The sequence below is a fragment of the Myripristis murdjan genome, chromosome 1, assembly GCF_902150065.1.
Source record: "Myripristis murdjan chromosome 1, fMyrMur1.1, whole genome shotgun sequence".
NCBI classification, from domain to species: domain Eukaryota; kingdom Metazoa; phylum Chordata; class Actinopteri; order Holocentriformes; family Holocentridae; genus Myripristis; species Myripristis murdjan.
The window spans coordinates 6017091-6034299 of record NC_043980.1 but is presented as its reverse complement, the minus strand read 5'-3'; the positions used below and the strand labels follow the sequence as shown (position 1 = coordinate 6034299).

General features: G+C 43.8%; 2 protein-coding genes across 2 annotated transcripts; one reads left to right on the top strand and one right to left on the bottom strand.

Annotated features, from left to right (window-relative positions):
* Positions 1-989: 989 nt before the first annotated feature.
* LOC115357894 (sialoadhesin-like) lies at positions 990-7668 on the top strand. The gene is made up of 8 exons (XM_030049658.1): positions 990-1099; positions 1789-2145; positions 2649-2754; positions 3790-3974; positions 4518-4787; positions 6002-6086; positions 6205-6262; positions 7498-7668. The coding sequence occupies exons 1-8, from the start codon at positions 1045-1047 to the stop codon at positions 7582-7584; spliced, it is 1203 nt and encodes a 400-aa protein (XP_029905518.1). The 5' UTR covers positions 990-1044; the 3' UTR covers positions 7585-7668.
* Positions 7669-9875: 2207 nt separating this feature from the next.
* cdc6 (cell division cycle 6 homolog (S. cerevisiae)) lies at positions 9876-16214 on the bottom strand. The gene is made up of 12 exons (XM_030057577.1): positions 16085-16214; positions 14909-15233; positions 14510-14767; positions 13735-13934; positions 13469-13629; positions 13100-13206; positions 12757-12896; positions 12515-12615; positions 12254-12312; positions 11520-11695; positions 11229-11369; positions 9876-10231 (listed from the first exon to the last, which is right to left on the bottom strand). Exons 2-12 carry the CDS (start codon positions 15219-15221, stop codon positions 10142-10144), a joined length of 1746 nt encoding a protein of 581 aa, XP_029913437.1. The 5' UTR covers positions 15222-15233; positions 16085-16214; the 3' UTR covers positions 9876-10141.
* Positions 16215-17209: the final 995 nt, after the last annotated feature.

Genomic DNA, 17209 nt, shown 5'->3' with positions numbered 1-17209 from the left:
TATCAAACTCTCTCTGGAGAGACCTGAAAACAGATGTCCACCGACGGTCCCCATCCAACCTGACCAAGCTTGAGAGGATTTGCAAAGAAGAACGGCAGAAAATCCCCCAGTCCAGGTGTGCGAAGCGTGTTGCATCATACCTAAAAAGCATCGAGGGTGTACTTGCTGCCAAAGGTGCTTCAACTAAGTACTGAGTTAAGGGTCTGAATACTTATGTTAATGTGATATTTCAGTTTTTCCTTTTTAATAAATTTACAAAGAATTCTACAATTCTGGTCTCACTTTGTCATCATGGGGTACTGAGTGTAGATTAATGAGAGACAAAATGAATTTAAACGATTGTAGCATCAGGCTGCAACATAACAAAAGTGAAAAAAGTGAAGGGGGTCTGAACACTTTCTGAATGCACTGTATACTGTGGCCCTGCTGAGGAAATTGGCTGGAGCAGGAGTCAGGCATAGAGCAGCATTCACTAGCTCTACACAGACACTGCATTCACCTTTACCAGGGAAGCATTCCCCACTGCACAGACATGAGAGTGAAATCAGCATCATCATGGGGAATATGAACATATCTTTAAACCAGATCTCTGTTGCTTTCAGAGGAACGGAGCTGTGTGGAGACGTGCACACCTGTAGGAGTTACTGATGTGGTGCTGCAGGAGTCCAGGCAGAGGGCGCTCTCTCTGGCTCGCTTTCAGATGAAAACAAAAACAGATGGGTGCAATAATCTTTAATAAACTTGGTCATTTACCAGCATTCTCTGTCTCATTCATTTTTTCAGATGAAAAGAGGAAGGGAAACTGGTTCATTTTTAACTCCAAGTGTCTGCGTCACACCAACTTCCTTTTCATGATGAAGCCCTTTATTATAAGAGGTTTGTTTCATTTCACATTTTTATAGCTTCGCCTAGAGATTCAGCAGCTATTTGAAAGGTTTGCTGATGGGACTGACAGATTTCTCATGTTCTGTACATGATCTTGGCCTCACTGTTGATGTGTTTTAACGTCTCTGAAGCCTCAACAGGGAGAGGAGAGGAGCAGCTATGAGTTTTACAGCAGCAGCGTGTGGATTTGTTGTCTTCCTTCTGTCTGTGCCAGGTATCGTACATTTACATTTTAGACACTGGGCTGGTGCGCTAATCAACTGCATCTTATTGATAATAAGCTTAACTGTGCTTGAGTTGGCTGTTTTCAAGAATTTTAAAATGGACTCCATGGACACATCAGAGGGGTCCAAAAACAGAATGCAATTTTGTTAAAACATAGATAATCAACTTTGCAAAACTGACCATCTTTTTCCATTTTTTTTTGCTGTCAATCATTTAGTGTGATTACAAATTTTGAAATGATGGCTTTCCTGTTTTGTCTTAAGGATTATTTTTTATGGTAATTCTGCTTTACTGGAGTCCAAGGGCCAAAAGCACAGCACTATGTTCCTGTGTTCCTAGAATAATATTGTAGCATAGACAACTGTTTTTAAGGGTACTGAGTTCTGCTTCAGTGCATGCAGAATGAGGAACTTGCACAGCAGCTGCAGTAGATCAACACTTGTGTTATTCTGAGACGTCTGAAGCTTGTCCAGGTTCCATTAAGCATCTTGGTAATATGATCGTCAATATGATTGTCTTAGTGACTCACAATGGAGATGAGATGATGTGAGTACCTAAGAGGTTTTGGGAAATGCAGCCCGTACGTTATATCCTGAATCGGCTCCACTGCAGATGAAAGTCTGTCCTCTGATGTTTTTATGAATCTGATTGTGGTTTCTGATGTGCTCTGTGTTACAGTGGTGCAGGGACTGGATGGCTGGGCAGCGACTTACACTCCTACTAAGATCTGTGCCTTAAAAGGATCAGCAGTGGAAATGCAGTGCACCTACACATACCCATACAGTGAAAATGGCAATGTTACCACAGTTGAAAAAACACTATGGTTTACTAAGGTGGAGGATAATGAACCTGTGAATCTGAGATCAGATTCAGAGTATGAAGGTCGTGTGGAGTATTACAGTGAACAAAAGTACAACAGACTGAGAATCAGTGACCTGAGAGAGAGTGACTCAGCTGTGTACAAGTTCAGGTTCATAACAAACCAACCAGGAGGGAAAATGACCGCTTCACCTGGAGTCTCTTTAACTGTCACAGGTAAGAGTTTCATGGTGTCATTTGTTCCATCATCCAAATAATGCTAACATCCTGGGAAAAGTGTTGTGACTGCGTGTGTAATTGAGTATCATTAACATAACATAATAATTGAATATTCAATGTTATGACTGTGTAATGGAACAATGAAAACAGCAAATAAAGGCAAAAATAGTAAACCAAACAACCAACCGCCACTATAAAATAGAAACTCATCCTGAGTACAGAAACAAAAACAGAAAAAAATCAATTCTTAACAACTCTGATTAACACAAAACAACAGAAAACAAGATGCTGAGAACCCTGACTGGACCTCCATTAAAGGTTTTTACACCGAGACAATATTAGGTGTGCAACAGCAGAGGTTAAACATTAAATAATGTCAAAGTCGTAGTTGGTGCGACCAAACACAACACAGAAGGTTTACAACTCTCTTCCAAAAAGAGGCAAGAGGGAAGTCAGTGGACGTGATCAGTAACCAATAGCATTTCTGCTCACACATCCAGATCTCCAGGTGAAGGTGCTCAGATCATCGGTCCTCCAGTTTTATACCGAGGCAGAGCTGAAGTGTCGCAGCTTTTGCCGGCTAGTGGGTCATCTCTCCTTCGTCTGGTACAAGAATGGACAAAGTGTTCTTGAAGGATCCTCTTCTTCTTATGCAGTCAACGTTTACCCTGGAGACAGCTATTCCTGTGCTGTAAAAGGACATGAGGGTTTCCGCGCGGCTCCAGTTTGTGAGTTTACTCCACTGTGTGTCACTAACATGGACAGCAGGAACTTAACACAAGACAAATGTGTCTCCTATGGATGGTCCCTGAGGGAATCCCCCCAGTCCCAGTTTGTCTCCAATCAATTCCTCTTACACAATGTCAATTATTCAACATTTGCACCTCATCAATATGACTATCAACTATCAAGTTATGATAGCTATTATACCTATTCCACAATAAAACACATCCTCATCTTGAATTTAATGTATGTTAACATGATGTCCTCCAGATGCTCCGAAGGTTCCCTCAGTGTCGGTGAGGTCCTCTGGTGAAATAGTGGAGGGCAGTTCAGTGACTCTGACCTGCAGCAGTGATGCTAACCCAGCAGCTACTTATACCTGGTACAAGAAGAATGGAAATCCAGTCCAGGAACCTTTCAGGACAGGACCACAGCTGGATTTTGTTTCCATCCAGTCCTCTGACTCTGGAGAGTTTTACTGCACAGCGCAGAATGAGCTGGGAGAGAAGACATCTGACTCCACCTCTATTGATGTGAAATGTGAGTGAAACACAACAAACAGGTGTTTGATGTCATGTTAAAGCAAGTTAAAGTTTAAATCTGCCATTTTTGAGCCAGGAAAGGTCTTTCTTTTTCAAGATTGTCAGTTTGTGTTGTAAACATCACAGGTGCTTGTGCAAACAGCTCGCAGTAATCAGTGTCCAGGATACTAGCATTTACCATGTATACAGAGATATGAATAACCAGATTTCTCCACGTTCTGTGTAAACACCATCCCAAATATGATAAAAAGCGGGATATTCAAGTCCAAACACAGTCTATTATTACATGTCCTCTAGATCCTCCGAAGGTTCCCTTAGTGTCGCTGAGGCCCTCTGGTGAAATAGTGGAGGGCAGTTCAGTGTCTCTGACCTGCAGCAGTGATGCTGACCCTCCAGTGGACGAATACACCTGGTACAAGGAGAACCAAGCTCTGCTTCAAGGACCAGAGGGAAGTTATAACTTCACCTCCATCAGCTCTGAGGACACAGGGACATACCACTGTCAGTCTGAGAATCAACACGGATGGATAAACTCTCCTTCTGTACTGCTAGATGTCCAATGTAAGTAGAAAATCTTTCTTAAATCTCTCCATCAGTGTGCTTTACAAGTTCATTTTACCCATGAGTAACACTTTATAATAATCCTCACTTATGAATATTAAATTGCTAAGTTAATTAGCTTACTATGCAATAAGTGAACATCCTTGACTATCTTTTTCTGTTTGTTAACTGTAAAATAACTATGAACTTAATCATTTATTGTTGCACACATTATAACATTTTATACACTATACTGCTGAGTATTTGTTAATGTTTACAATGTTTATAGATGTAAACCAGTTATTAACCATTAACAAATTTCTGGTCCATCTATCTATGTAATGTTTATCGATGTTTTACAAACAATTTCCTAAAGGTTGGTAATCACTGACAAATACGTAATAGTTTGTATTATTATGTAATAAGTTAATTATGATTTCTCTATTTGTTAACTTTAAAATAACTATGAACTTAAGGTTAATTAACAATCAATTAACAAATTATGAATCTGTTTATCAATGATGGTTTTGAGTGAATAATGTCTCTATAAATGATGTCCTCCAGATGCTCCCAAGGTTCCCTCAGTGTCGGTGAGTCCCTCTGGTGAAATAGTGGAGGGCAGTTCAGCGACTCTGACCTGCAGCAGTGATGCTAACCCAGCAGCTACTTATACCTGGTACAAGAAGAATGAAACCTCGCTAAAAGCATTGGGACAGACCTTCACCATCACAAACATCACATCTGAACACAGTGGAGAATATTACTGTGAAGTCCAAAACAGAAGAGGACGTCATAACTCCACTTTACAGTTGACTGTTGTGACTGTTGGAGCAGGTGAGCCATGCTCATTCACCTTCACACGCGCACACACACACACACACACACACACACACACACACACACACACACACACACACACACACACACACCACACACACCACACACCACACACCCTTCTGTCTCGCACTGAAAGTCATCCTTGTGTTTTACGTATGAATACACTTCCCCACAATGAGACAAGATGTTCAATGCCATTTCCACCGCTGTACGTCCAGGGGTGGAGTTTTTATGGGTAGCATTTTGTTTTAGCTTAGCATAAAGACTTGAAGTCTATGGGAGTCATTAGCCTGGCTCCGTCAGAGTGAAAGAATAAGCCTTACAGCAACTCTGAGGCTGTCTTATTTATACAGTGTACTATGTGGGTTTGAAATACATGACTTGGAATTTGAAACCAAGAGTAGAGAAATTAATTTGTGGTCACTGTGATAGACGGAAGGATTAATGTGTTCAGCGGTTACAGTTCCACCATCTGACTTCTCCTGAAACCAACCTCTTTTTTTTTTTTTTTTTAAAGTAAATTCCTAGATGTGTACTTCAAACACATCTGATATCCTGTGTAAATCAGGCAGCTTTGGAGCAGCTCTGCATGTTGAAAACTGCAGTGTTGTTGGAGGTAAGGGCTTTCTAGCTGTTGTGTGCTACACTGATCAGCTGATAGTCATGCAGATATTTTTCTAAACTGAAGTCACTAATTTTTTTATTTTCTTTTTTTGATGGGTCACATTTATCAAAACAATACCGATATTTCGAGTATGGTCTTCATCGGGGCATTTGGAGTTGGCAATTTTTTAATCTTTGGTGTGTGTTCTTGTCCTACGCAAAAACAATGAAAAGTTTTCTATATTGAGACATCTTCTGTCTTGAGAAAAGAAGGTTCTTGTAACGTCGACCGACTCCCTGAGATAAATCAAAAAGTGTGTGTGGGAATTAGACATGGATCTTGAAGGACTTTGAGTTCCTGCACCGCACAAGAGCCAAAGCAAGCGGTGAGCACCCTGCCAGTTTTCTGTCTTTCCCTGAGAATCGCATTTTTGCCAGTCGAAAAGCCCTGAAATAGCATTTAGATGAAGGTGGGACACTGAAACTCTCCCCTGTGTCGCTGCTCAGAGGTGAACTCCGTATCGGGTGTTTCATAAAGAGGACGTCAGATGTATTCGTCCACCTCCAGCTGTCAGACATCTATCATGTGTGTCCGTCTCCGTCTGCAGGGAGAGTAATGAATATGAACGTCCTCCTGGTGACTCTCCTCCTCCTGATCCCGCTCACCCCGTGTGTCCTCTACCTGTGGCTCAGGTGACACAGCACAGATCCACCTGCTCTGTCGCTGCTCTTTTCAGCGATTTCCTTTCATACTTTTCATAAGTTTTATCAAATCCAGTTTGTTTGATTTTGCTCGACCCATTCAATCCAGGAGGAAGAAAACTGTGAATGGCACTGCTGAGAAGAGCGACGCAGTACAGACTGTACAGGTGAGAGAGAGAAAAAATATATATAGTTATTTCAGTCTCTTTTATGTCCTATACATGTTCTATTCCGTTTGTACTTGTTTTATGCTTTTATATCTTTGAACTTTTTTTCATTATCAGCTTATGTTATTACTACCATTATCCTATTTTTTTGTATTACTATTTTCTTGTAAAGCACTTTGAGTTACATTTCAGGGCATGAAAGGTGCTCAGGCCGGGACCATATGTTTATTTCCTAATCTTATACTATCGTAATACTTGCTGATTCAATATGTTATGCGATTGATATTACATTTTTACTGCATTTTTTGTTGTTTTAATTCACACACACACACACGGAGCTGCTTCAGGTAGCTGTGTTGCTTCATGTAACCTGTTGAGTAAAACAGCTTCCTAACAAGGAGCCGTCCTGACCAGGTGTGAAGGTGGGAGGAGGCTTCTGTTGTATCATGATTGGATACAATCATGATACAATTGGATACAATAAATTACAATTTATTGCGATTTTAGTTTTTTGAATCCTCCTCTAGTTTGTGGCTGTAAAGTTTGATGAGGCTGTGATTCTCCTAGAGGTCACTAGAGGTCATTTTCTACAGCGACGTCCAGTTTGACAAAAGTCTCTGCCTGCAGTGAAATGGCTGCTATGGAGGCCAACATCATCACACAGGAATCAAATGTGGCTCACTGAATCCACAAGAGTCTCAGCTTTCCAGTCAAAGCCAACTGATGCAGCTCCAAGACTGTTTAGGCCCCAGTCTGCACACACACACCATTTTACAACAGGCCACAAGAACACATGTGGACTGCAGGCTTTGTGGCCCAAACTGCATGGGATTAGCAGAAGGTGGGCGTGTCTGCAAAGGGGAGAGCCGTGGCTGCCCAGAGAACCCATTTTCATTCACACATCTGGAGGTCAGAGGTCAAGGGACCCCGCTGGAGATGCCAGTTTCTCCCCTCGCCAAATTTAGCTGAATTTTGGAGTGATATTTTGCCTCCTTGCCAACAACCTAACATGACGTGGTGGATTCTTTAGGCCGTCTAGTTTCATATGATGCCAATATCTTTAAGTCAATTCGGTAATTTAAAAAAAATCGATTAAATAACTTAAAAAAAAAGGATTGCAATACTTAACTTGATTTTTTCCCTTACTCCTAAAAGGTGCTATAGAAATATATTATCATTATTATTGTTATCATTATATTTTCCTGTCTCATGTTGTGTGTCTTCTCTCCCATCAGTCGGACTCTGATCCTGTGTTTGAGATCGTCACTGCAGCACAGACAGAAGCCACAGAGGAGCAGAAGGAGCAGGAGGACCAGGTGTAAGGTCCGGTCAGGTTGGCGCCTCCTGGAGGAAATAAACTGAACAATCTCAAATCAAATTCACAGTTAACGTTTCCATAAAGTCGTGCAAACCTGATTCATGAGGTTTTCCATCCACCGATTCCCTTTGATTTCCCTTTGAAACGGGAGGCAGGGCTCTTCTGACTCTCCTCGTCCTGCAGTTTGACACAGACCTCATGTGATGGACAATAAGGTGGTGGAAGTCTGAGGAGGCGGATGGACGGATAAATTGTCCAAAAGAGACGAAGACGATGCCAGTTTGACTCAGATTTCGTCCAGTCGATCTTCCCCAGGTGTTGGGAGCGAGCCACCAGCTGCACACGTACACAGAAAAAACCTGCACTCTGCACATCACTTTTTTAATTTGTCTGCATGATGCTCTAATAATGGAAGATTATATTCCAGAGTGCTGGTTTCTTCTGTGTGTGGACAGCAGGTGGTGGAAGTAATGGATTACATTTACTCATGTTACTGGAACTGAGTAGCTTTTTTGTGTACTTGTACTTTTGAGTATTTTTTTTTTTAAGTCAGCAATTTTATTTTTACTACTAAATGATCAATCAGCTCAGTCAGCAAAGATGACAAGAGGAACCTGTTTCTGCTTTGTTGGTTCTATTTTTTTGTCAGTTCCCAAATTTCACAATAAAAGTTGCACCATGAAAAACTGCCTGCCAATGAGAACCATGTAGGCTCAATCAGCATGCCATGCTTATTGCACATGTGTCAGTTGAGTCTACAAGGTCCTCTCTTCAGTTTAGTGTAATGTCCCTTTAAAAGCATGTAGTGTGCAGCGTGTTCTCTCCTCCTTTTCTAACTGCATGGAAAAGATCCCAGCTAACACCGTTACTGTTTGGAAAAAGGAGCTCAGTCACTTTTACTGCCAGGACATTTGACATGAGACACTTTGGACTTTTACTGCAGGACATTTTTACTGCACTACTTCTACTTCTACTGCAGTCACATACCAGCAGAGGAACAGTACTTCTACTTCTACTGCAGTCACATACCAGCAGAGGAACAGTACTTCTACTTCTACTGCAGTCACATACCAGCAGAGGAACAGTACTTCTACTTCTACTGCAGTCAGAAACCAGCAGAGGAACAGTACTTCTACTTCTACTGCAGTCAGATACCAGCAGAGGAACAGTACTTCTACTTCTACTGCAGTCAGATACCAGCAGAGGAACAGTACTTCTACTTCTACTGCAGTCACATACCAGCAGAGGAACAGTACTTCTACTTCTACTGCAGTCAGATACCAGCAGAGGAACAGTACTTCTACTTCTACTGCAGTCACATACCAGCAGAGGAACAGTACTTCTACTTCTACTGCAGTCAGATACCAGCAGAGGAACAGTACTTCTACTTCTACTGCAGTCACATACCAGCAGAGGAACAGTACTTCTACTTCTACTGCAGTCAGATACCAGCAGGCTCATTCAAACCCTCCATATAAATTTGCAGGAGAAACAAAAATACCCGTCTGAATTAGAGTTCTCATATTCTGCCCGAACCCGACCCGTCGGGCCTAAAATTTACGTGAATTGGGCGGGTCGGGTCGGGCTTCGGGTTCTGTGGGGGTTTTTTTGTTTTTTTTTTAAATAAAAAAATAGAATTATGTGTTGTGTTATTAATTATGACGTTTCATTTTTATGTGACTGGTGGAGAGAGTGAGAGACTGGATTGGATTTGGAGGCTAAACTTTCAGTGACAGACAGACAACCAGCTGTGCGAGCGCAGCGCAAACAAGTGAGAGAGAGTTGCAGCAGTATCCGGCTGTGCTGGCACACTCGGCAGCAGGGACGGTTTCTGCTATGGGCAGTGCAACTGCCCAGGGCGCAATCTACTTGGGGGCGCACGAGAAAAAAAAAAATCTCCAGTTTTCTAGCCTACCGTATTGACCCGCACATGCCGCGGCACCATCAGTCGGCATCAGGCGGGCCAACCGCGGCACCGTCCGATACCGCGCCCACCCGTCAGGTCTGCCGGATCTGACAGGTGAGTTGCCTGGTGCCGCGGCCGCCTGATGGTGATGGTGCCCCGGTGCCGTGGCCGCGGCCGACCGGCGCTGCTAAATAATGGCGAATTTGGCGATTTTTTTTTTTTTTTTTTTTTTTTCGGGCTTTATCGGGCTGACGGGCCTTAAGTTCGGCTAATTAGTCGGGTCGGGTCTGGCCTCGGGCTGGCCCAGTTGGGCCCGGGTCGGGTCGGGTCTTAATTTTCAGGCCCGATGAGAACTCTAGTCTGAATGCAACACAAACACACAGAAACCATCTGATTAAAATGTCTGTACAGGCATTTATTACAGCTTAAAAATGAAAACATGCTTCACAACAGTAACCAAAAGCTGTAAGATTAAAAAAAAAAAAAATGTATGGGTTAAACTCTTCACAACCCAATTTTGGATCATTAAATAAAAAAAATCTCTATGCACTGTACACATTCCCAGTAAAAATGAGAATTTAAAAAAGGTAATTAATTCATAGCTTCAACATAAAAGCAGTGATAAAAAGGCAGAAATAAATAAGTGAGGAGAGTGTTAGGGGAGGCCTGCAGCCAGGATGCTGCCAAGCAGCGTGCGATCCTTCAGGGCGTTTTCCACGTCCCTCTCCTCGATCTTCAGAAACACCTGGACACACACACACACACACACACACACACACGTTAGATCCTGAAACTCAGCATTCCTATTTTAGTGGTTAACAGAGGTTTTTTGCATAATTTCCCATCTTGACACATTTTGTTTCACTGAGAATGCGCTGAAGTCAGAAACTGTCAGGATATTCATAAGACAAATAACTAGCCGTGTATCCATTGAGATTAAAGGGCAAGTTCGCTATTTTGAAGCCTAGACCCTATTAACAGATTATTTCTTAATAATCCTGATGTCGATGCTGCAGGCTCCTGCTCGGCTACACCAGCGGTCAGTTGGGCAATCGAAAACAGCTTTGAAAAACTAAGTTAATGGTACTTTTCTGAAACAGCAACCTCAGTGTATACTCTTAGGATGTTCTCCTGAGAAAGAGTTCACAAACAGAGCATTTTGTCAGTAGTTATGGGCTTAGACAGTAGTATTTTTAGGGACTTGTTGTCACTGCCGCCACATATGACTCTGCCAGTTGGGCAGATGTCTTGCTACAGTGTGGAAGGTTACAGTTTGAAAGGTAGTGCTTGTTTTGTGACAATAATTCTGTTCTGTACCTCGATTTTATAATTCAGCCGTTATTTCCCCCATTGATTTAAAACATAACTCTGAATTGATATGTCACACAGCCCTGCTATACTATACAAAATCGTTTATTTTCTATCTTTTTACAGCTTTCTAGAAAATACGCCTCCTTCTCTAATTAAGCAAATGAAAAGGGAGTTGTTCCGTGGTCGGACGGTTTACCACTCTCAGTTTGAAAACCACTGGGAGCAAACCTTTTTTTGAGGGGTTAACTCATTTCTGGGTGTTGTGTCAGACGACAATACTGCTAGGCGGTTTAAAAAAAAAAGTCATTGGATGTTTGACGGTGTTGAAACTCAGCCGATATCAAATCCTGTGCAGCTGGAAGTGAGTGTGAGTGTGGTGTGTGTGTGTGTGTGTGTGTGTGTGTGTGTGTGTGTGTGTGTGTGGTGTGTACCTTGGTCAGGCGAGCCTCTTTGGCCTTCTTCAGGGCGAAGATCCCTCGGCTCTCCAGCAGCCCGCAGAGCGACAGGCACTCGCTCTGACTGACTCCGCCCACCTGCCTCTGTGTGCACAGGCGGCTGTGCACCTCGTGGAGCTGCAGGAACACACGGCACCGGCATGATGAGAGGAAACTACTGGCACTTATCAACTTATTTTAACTAACAGTAAAATAAAAATCTGTTAGCGGCTATTCATACTGCAAGATTCTAGTTGAAGTTTGAGTGAGATTTCTCTGCCCTCTCACCTTTCCCAGGGCGACCTCCTTGCTCTTGCCGTTGCGGATGAGCAGCAGGAGGCAGCAGACCAGGAGCTTCTGCTGCAGGGGGAAGCTCTCTCCTTCGCCTCCGCCCGGGGACGCCATGCGGTCGCCGTACACCTCCGACAGCACCCGCGCAACCTGGGGAACGCTCACCCGCGACACTGGAACACAACCAGGGATAAAAAAAAAAAAAAAAAAAAAAGGAGGAGGAACTGTTATTATCCACCAGTAACAGCTCAGGTTAAAGCCAAACTCCAGAGTAAAACCTTTAAATCCCGTGGGCTAGTGACGTCTAGATTTACTGCACCGTTTCCTACTTATATTTAACACTAAAGGGCGGGAGTGAATGTTCCCACCCCCATCAGTCTAGAGCAGTGAGCATTTACGGTAAATCCTACATCTGATTAACAAAACATGACCAAACCACCCACTACAGCACAGACTCACTTGTATGGCAAGCTATTAGCAGAATAAGAACTTATACTGTGTTGCAGGATTTTTTTTTTGATCATATTCAAGTTTATGAACAGTTTTAGGAGACAATTTAAAAGATAATACTGACTTCGCTGAAATTCACAGGCAGGTCTTTCTCAAGTCTAGCGGGCAAGTCTGATCTTGATGCTGCACATTTGCCAGCACACAGTCATAACTAACTGTATACAAGATTTGGTCTCTGCATAATTAGGGTTAGGAACTGGATGAAGCTCGGCTGGACCAACCTTTAGTTTCAGCTGCGGCGTTCTTTCTCTCGTCAGATTCCACCATCTCAACTGCCCTCCTGAAAATGAAAATGGAAGAAGACGCCACTGTGGATTAATAGATCATTAATTATTTTGCTGTCAACTGTGAAAAAAAAAATGATCAAGACCCAAAACAAGCAAGGTTTTCCAACTGCTTCCTCCATCTGACAAGCCTGCTCTTAAACCTCAAATTCACTGGGTAGCACCAACACAGAAAAAAATTTTAAGGGCAAATTTTACCTGCAAATATCCAGAGCTTTCCTGGCGTCTCCAGATACTGCGGACACTTTCCTGGCACAAAACTGTACGGCGGAGGCGTCCAGGATCCCCTCACTTGACGCCTGAGAGGAAGAGGATGCAAAAAAACATCAGTCAAACTGGTAAAAACGACTGTTTGAAGATCTTCCTGCTACAGAAGGAAGACATTTGTTTTTCCATCAAAGTTCTGCTTGTTTTGAACATGTCTGGGTTTGATCTGTTACCTGTGTGAGGCGGTCCTGTACGATGGCTGCCAGCTCCTGCCGGCTGTAGGGAGGGAAATGTAACAGCAGGGGGCGACAGTGAGGCCGAGCCTGCAGCCTGGGCAGGATGCGGTCGGTCAGGTCCAGAGCGTTGGCGATGCCTGCAACAGAGCACGATTAGGTTACACCAAAACACACACACACACACACACATCCTGTCTGCGAGTAGTGCTGCTGCTAGGAATGCAATTTTACAATATTTCTACTAATAATCTTTATTTATAGAGCACTTTTCTAAATTAACACTACAAAGTGCTTCACAAAGGCAGCAAAGAATAACAAAGTAAGTGAAAGCAGCTCTTACCGATGAGACAGAGGCGGGACTTGGGCAGGTAGGGCCACTCGAAGATGGTGTACAGGACGTCCTGCGCTTTGCTGTCCAGCTGGTCCATCTCATCCAGGACGAGGAGGCTGGAGAGAGAAACGGCGGTCACAAACACTTCTGGGTAAAGAGCCAGCTTCCACCGAGTGACGACAATAAACTCCACTAAAATGCTGTCTAATCTCTTCAACACGGCCTTTGACATGAATGTGCGGCTGCATTTTCGATATTATCCGGACAAAACAAACCGTTTTAATAAAGAGAGTGTTGTGCGTGTCCATTGTGTAATCCTAGACTTGCTTTGTGGCTGCAAATCTGTTGTTGGATTTTTCTCTGAAATGATCAACTTACACGGCGGGTCCCGGGCCGGTCAGCAGCCTCTGCAGTTTGCTGCTGCTGCTGTTGTGGCTGCTGGCGGCGCCCAGCCTGTCAGCCAGCAGGGGGAAGATGGCGTGGGAGCTGCGCAGGCTCATGCAATTCACCACCACAGTCTGCACCGGCTTCAGCTCATCCTGCCGGCAGAGGAACACAAACAGACTCACTACGGCTGCAGATAGGCGCCAGGTGCAGATATTCTCCCAGGCACTGTAAATAACTAACTAAATAAATAAACGCACCTTCATCTCCTGCAGCACACAGTTGAGGCAGGCCGTCTTGCCGGTGCCGGGGGCTCCGGAGATGTAGAGGCTGGCGGGGAGACGCTGCAGGACCTTCTCCTCCAGGAAGGAGCGGATGGACGCCCGCTCTTCCTCCCGGGACAGGAGGCGCTCTGGGACGGCGGTGTGGAGCGCCTGCTTCACGCCCTGGAACCTCGACTCTGGACAGGAGAAGAAGCCGGTCAGCTGGTGAGGGTGAGCGACAGTGACAACGCACGAGCTACACCTCTCGGGATAAAAAAAAGAACTGTAAAATGTATTAAGACCATAAATTACGAGATTTATTTGTATTGTACCCATCAAAAGAAGTTACAAAGCACCAGGCGCAAAAAACAGGTCTTTAAACACGTCTAGAAACACTCGAGTTTTAGGAGGGGATTTAAATGATACTGACATTCTGAGATTCACAGACAGACATTTCAAAATATTCAAACAGATATTCCTTTGTATGAAAAACAAGATGATTTTGACTAGACTGTGAGGAACATGGGTTAAAAGAAACAATAAAAGAAAAAAAGCAAGAAGTGCCAAAATGCCAAAAGCAAACTAGGTGGGAAACCGACACCATCAACAGACACTGTCGAGGTTGCTCTCCTCCATACTGTCAAATAAATTTTCTTAATAACACAGCAGACAAAGCCTCTGGACGCTGTAGCAAGTGGGACTGTAAAAAGAAAAGTTGTTTCTCTACCTGAGGACAACTGAGCTACAACACAAGCTGTGAAAAAAAACTTACTCTCTGCAAAGAGGCGAACGACCGGTGGCTTTTTGTCTGAGCTCTGGCGAGCGGGACTCGCAGCGAGGGCGTCCCGACGGCGCGGGGAGGCTCTGCAGGAGGGAGAGAGCGGCTGCCGGGGCGATGCCGGCCCTCTGCTGGCTGCAACCGGCGAGTTTTCATCGAAGCCCAGTCTTCGCGGCGAGGCCAGTGTCAGCTTGCTCTGTTTGGGGGGCGATCCCAGCAGGTTGGCACCGAGGTTGCAGCCATTGTCGTCACCTTAGGACACAAAATACAAAAAGCATTTAGCTTACCAAGCTTAAAGTCCCCAATCTGTCAGGTGAAACTAGAAATCCCTTGTAAACACTGGAATTATTTATTTAACCGAAGGGTCTTCTTGACATGCATGCAGACTCTTACCTGTGCGTTTCCGCGGGCTAAGGGGCAGCCTGGGTGAGAGGGCAGCAGGCTGGATGTCAGGGCGTCTGGGCGACAGCGGGGTGGCAGGGCGTCGGGGCGAGAGTGCAGCAAGCTGGGTGGCAGGCCGTTGGGGTGAGAGGGGTCCGATCCTGCCCAGGGCTGCGAGCGGCAGCTGGGGTTTGGCTTCTTTAGGACAGGGGGCTGCAGGTTCCTCTGGGCGCGGCGTCTTGGAGCGGGATGCCGCCCTGCAGGACTTGCGCCTGGGGAACTGCAGGGTGGGCTGGGCCGTGCCCTTGGAGCGTGTGCTGGGCATTTTCTGTTCAACCTGAGCCATGCATGACAGAGAATGTTAGAATATTATTTTTAAAAAAATGTCAACCTCAGCTGTATGCATTAGCTATAACACACAAAGACAAAAGCCAGCGATTGTTAAGTAGGTCACTGATTTTAAAAGTAGCATCTGGGGACCCCAAGGGACCCAGGGGGCTTTCAGAAGCTTCCCAGCTGTCAGCGGTAAAGCATGACACCATAACCATTTCATACTCATCACAAACCAAAATATGCCTTTACATCAAGATTTCTTTGGAAAGAAGGAAAAAACCTTCACATAGGGGCCCCCAGGTTCATGCAAGTCAACTTGGGGGTCGAAAACATGAAAGAAACGTCATAAAATAGTTGATTTAGCTGTAACTTGCTGCTTAAACATCACATTTCACCCCCTAATCGGCTGGTTAAGACTCGTAAGCAAAATTTCTACGTTGTTAAAATTGGCTAACAATTGAAGAGCTGTGCAAGTAGTAATCCTAATCTTAATCTAACCCAGGAGCAATAAAACAGCACGTATGCAGATGAATGGCGCCAAAGCAGCGTAGCTCTCAACAATAGCGCTAACATTAAAAAAAGACACCTTGGTTATGAACCCTGCTGTGTATTTACGATGAAAAACGAGCTGTGAACGTGATAAACACCCCGACAGAGCAACGAAAACCAAGAATTAACCTCAGAAACACGAAGGAAAGACGACAGCTATGTTAGCATCAGCCGAGCGGCCTGCGGCTGAGTCACTGCCGCAAATCAAACTCCCCTCCGGCGAAACCGGCAACTTTCCTCCTGAACACGTCCGGGAAAACAGTGCACGTCTTGTTGTGAACACGAACGTGCAAGTGTCGGTTTTACCTTGTTTGAAAATGTAGAGGAAAGTGTCCTGAGTGCGGTGCAGCAGCTCCTTCCTCCTCTGCAGACTGAAACCAAACTAAACGGGCGCCAAAATGTTTTTCTACCTCCCGACAGGTCAGCTGGGCCTCCCGCTGCCCTCTGATTGGTCAGTTGGCGTTGCCGTTAGAGTGCCTCTAGTTCCCGTGTTCTCATTGGCTCGCAGTGAAGCCGGATGTTCCGTCCTTTGCGGAAGTCAGTGGCGGGAGTTTTAATACCGCGTCCTTTTGGCGGAATATTGTTTTTTTTTCCCGGGAACTTGTGTACACACAGAGCAGCGGCACAACTAAACACACACACACACACACACACACACACACACTGTTAGACATCAGAGTGTATTGTTTTATGCGTCATGAAAAATAATGCATGACTTTACAAGTGGAACCAACATGAAAAGGTAAATAAATGCAGCAGAAACCAGGAAACAGATTAGTGACAGTGCTGGTGTTCAAACCAGTTTCTAAATTAAAAAAAAAAAAAAAAAAATGGCCAATTATATAAAATGACCCATTTCCCCAAGATCCAAGAAACTCATTTCAAAATAATTCATGAGATTTATCCTTATATATATATATATATAAAAAAAAGTCCATGTTTGAAGTGGACTCTTGCACATATTGTAATTTGACAGAAGAAACATCAGAACATGTTTTTTTTCTCATGCCCTGAATCCAATAGTTACAGGTTTGATATTTAAAATTCGTTGTCAATGAACATAAATGATGTTCCAGATTTTGATATTTGATATGTAAGTGGAGGAGTAGCTTCTTTTGCAGGGTTTATTGATGAATTCAAATTAATTGAATTAATTTTCACTTTAAAAAAATGAGCTCTAGTAAAATAGATTTGTGGGGTTTGTTTCATGCCTCTTATGTCTTTGCTTGTGTGTCTTGTTGTTTCTCTGCCTTGTGACCTTTGTTTGTGTATAAACCCCCCATACCTCATTTATTTATTTCTCTTTCTGTTCTCATTTAGTTTAATAATTAAATAATAATGTGATGGGTTGTTAGTGTGCGTCCTCTTCAAGTATTTGTATGTTTATAAATATGTTCAATATAAAAAAAAAATAGTGTACAAATGATTGCT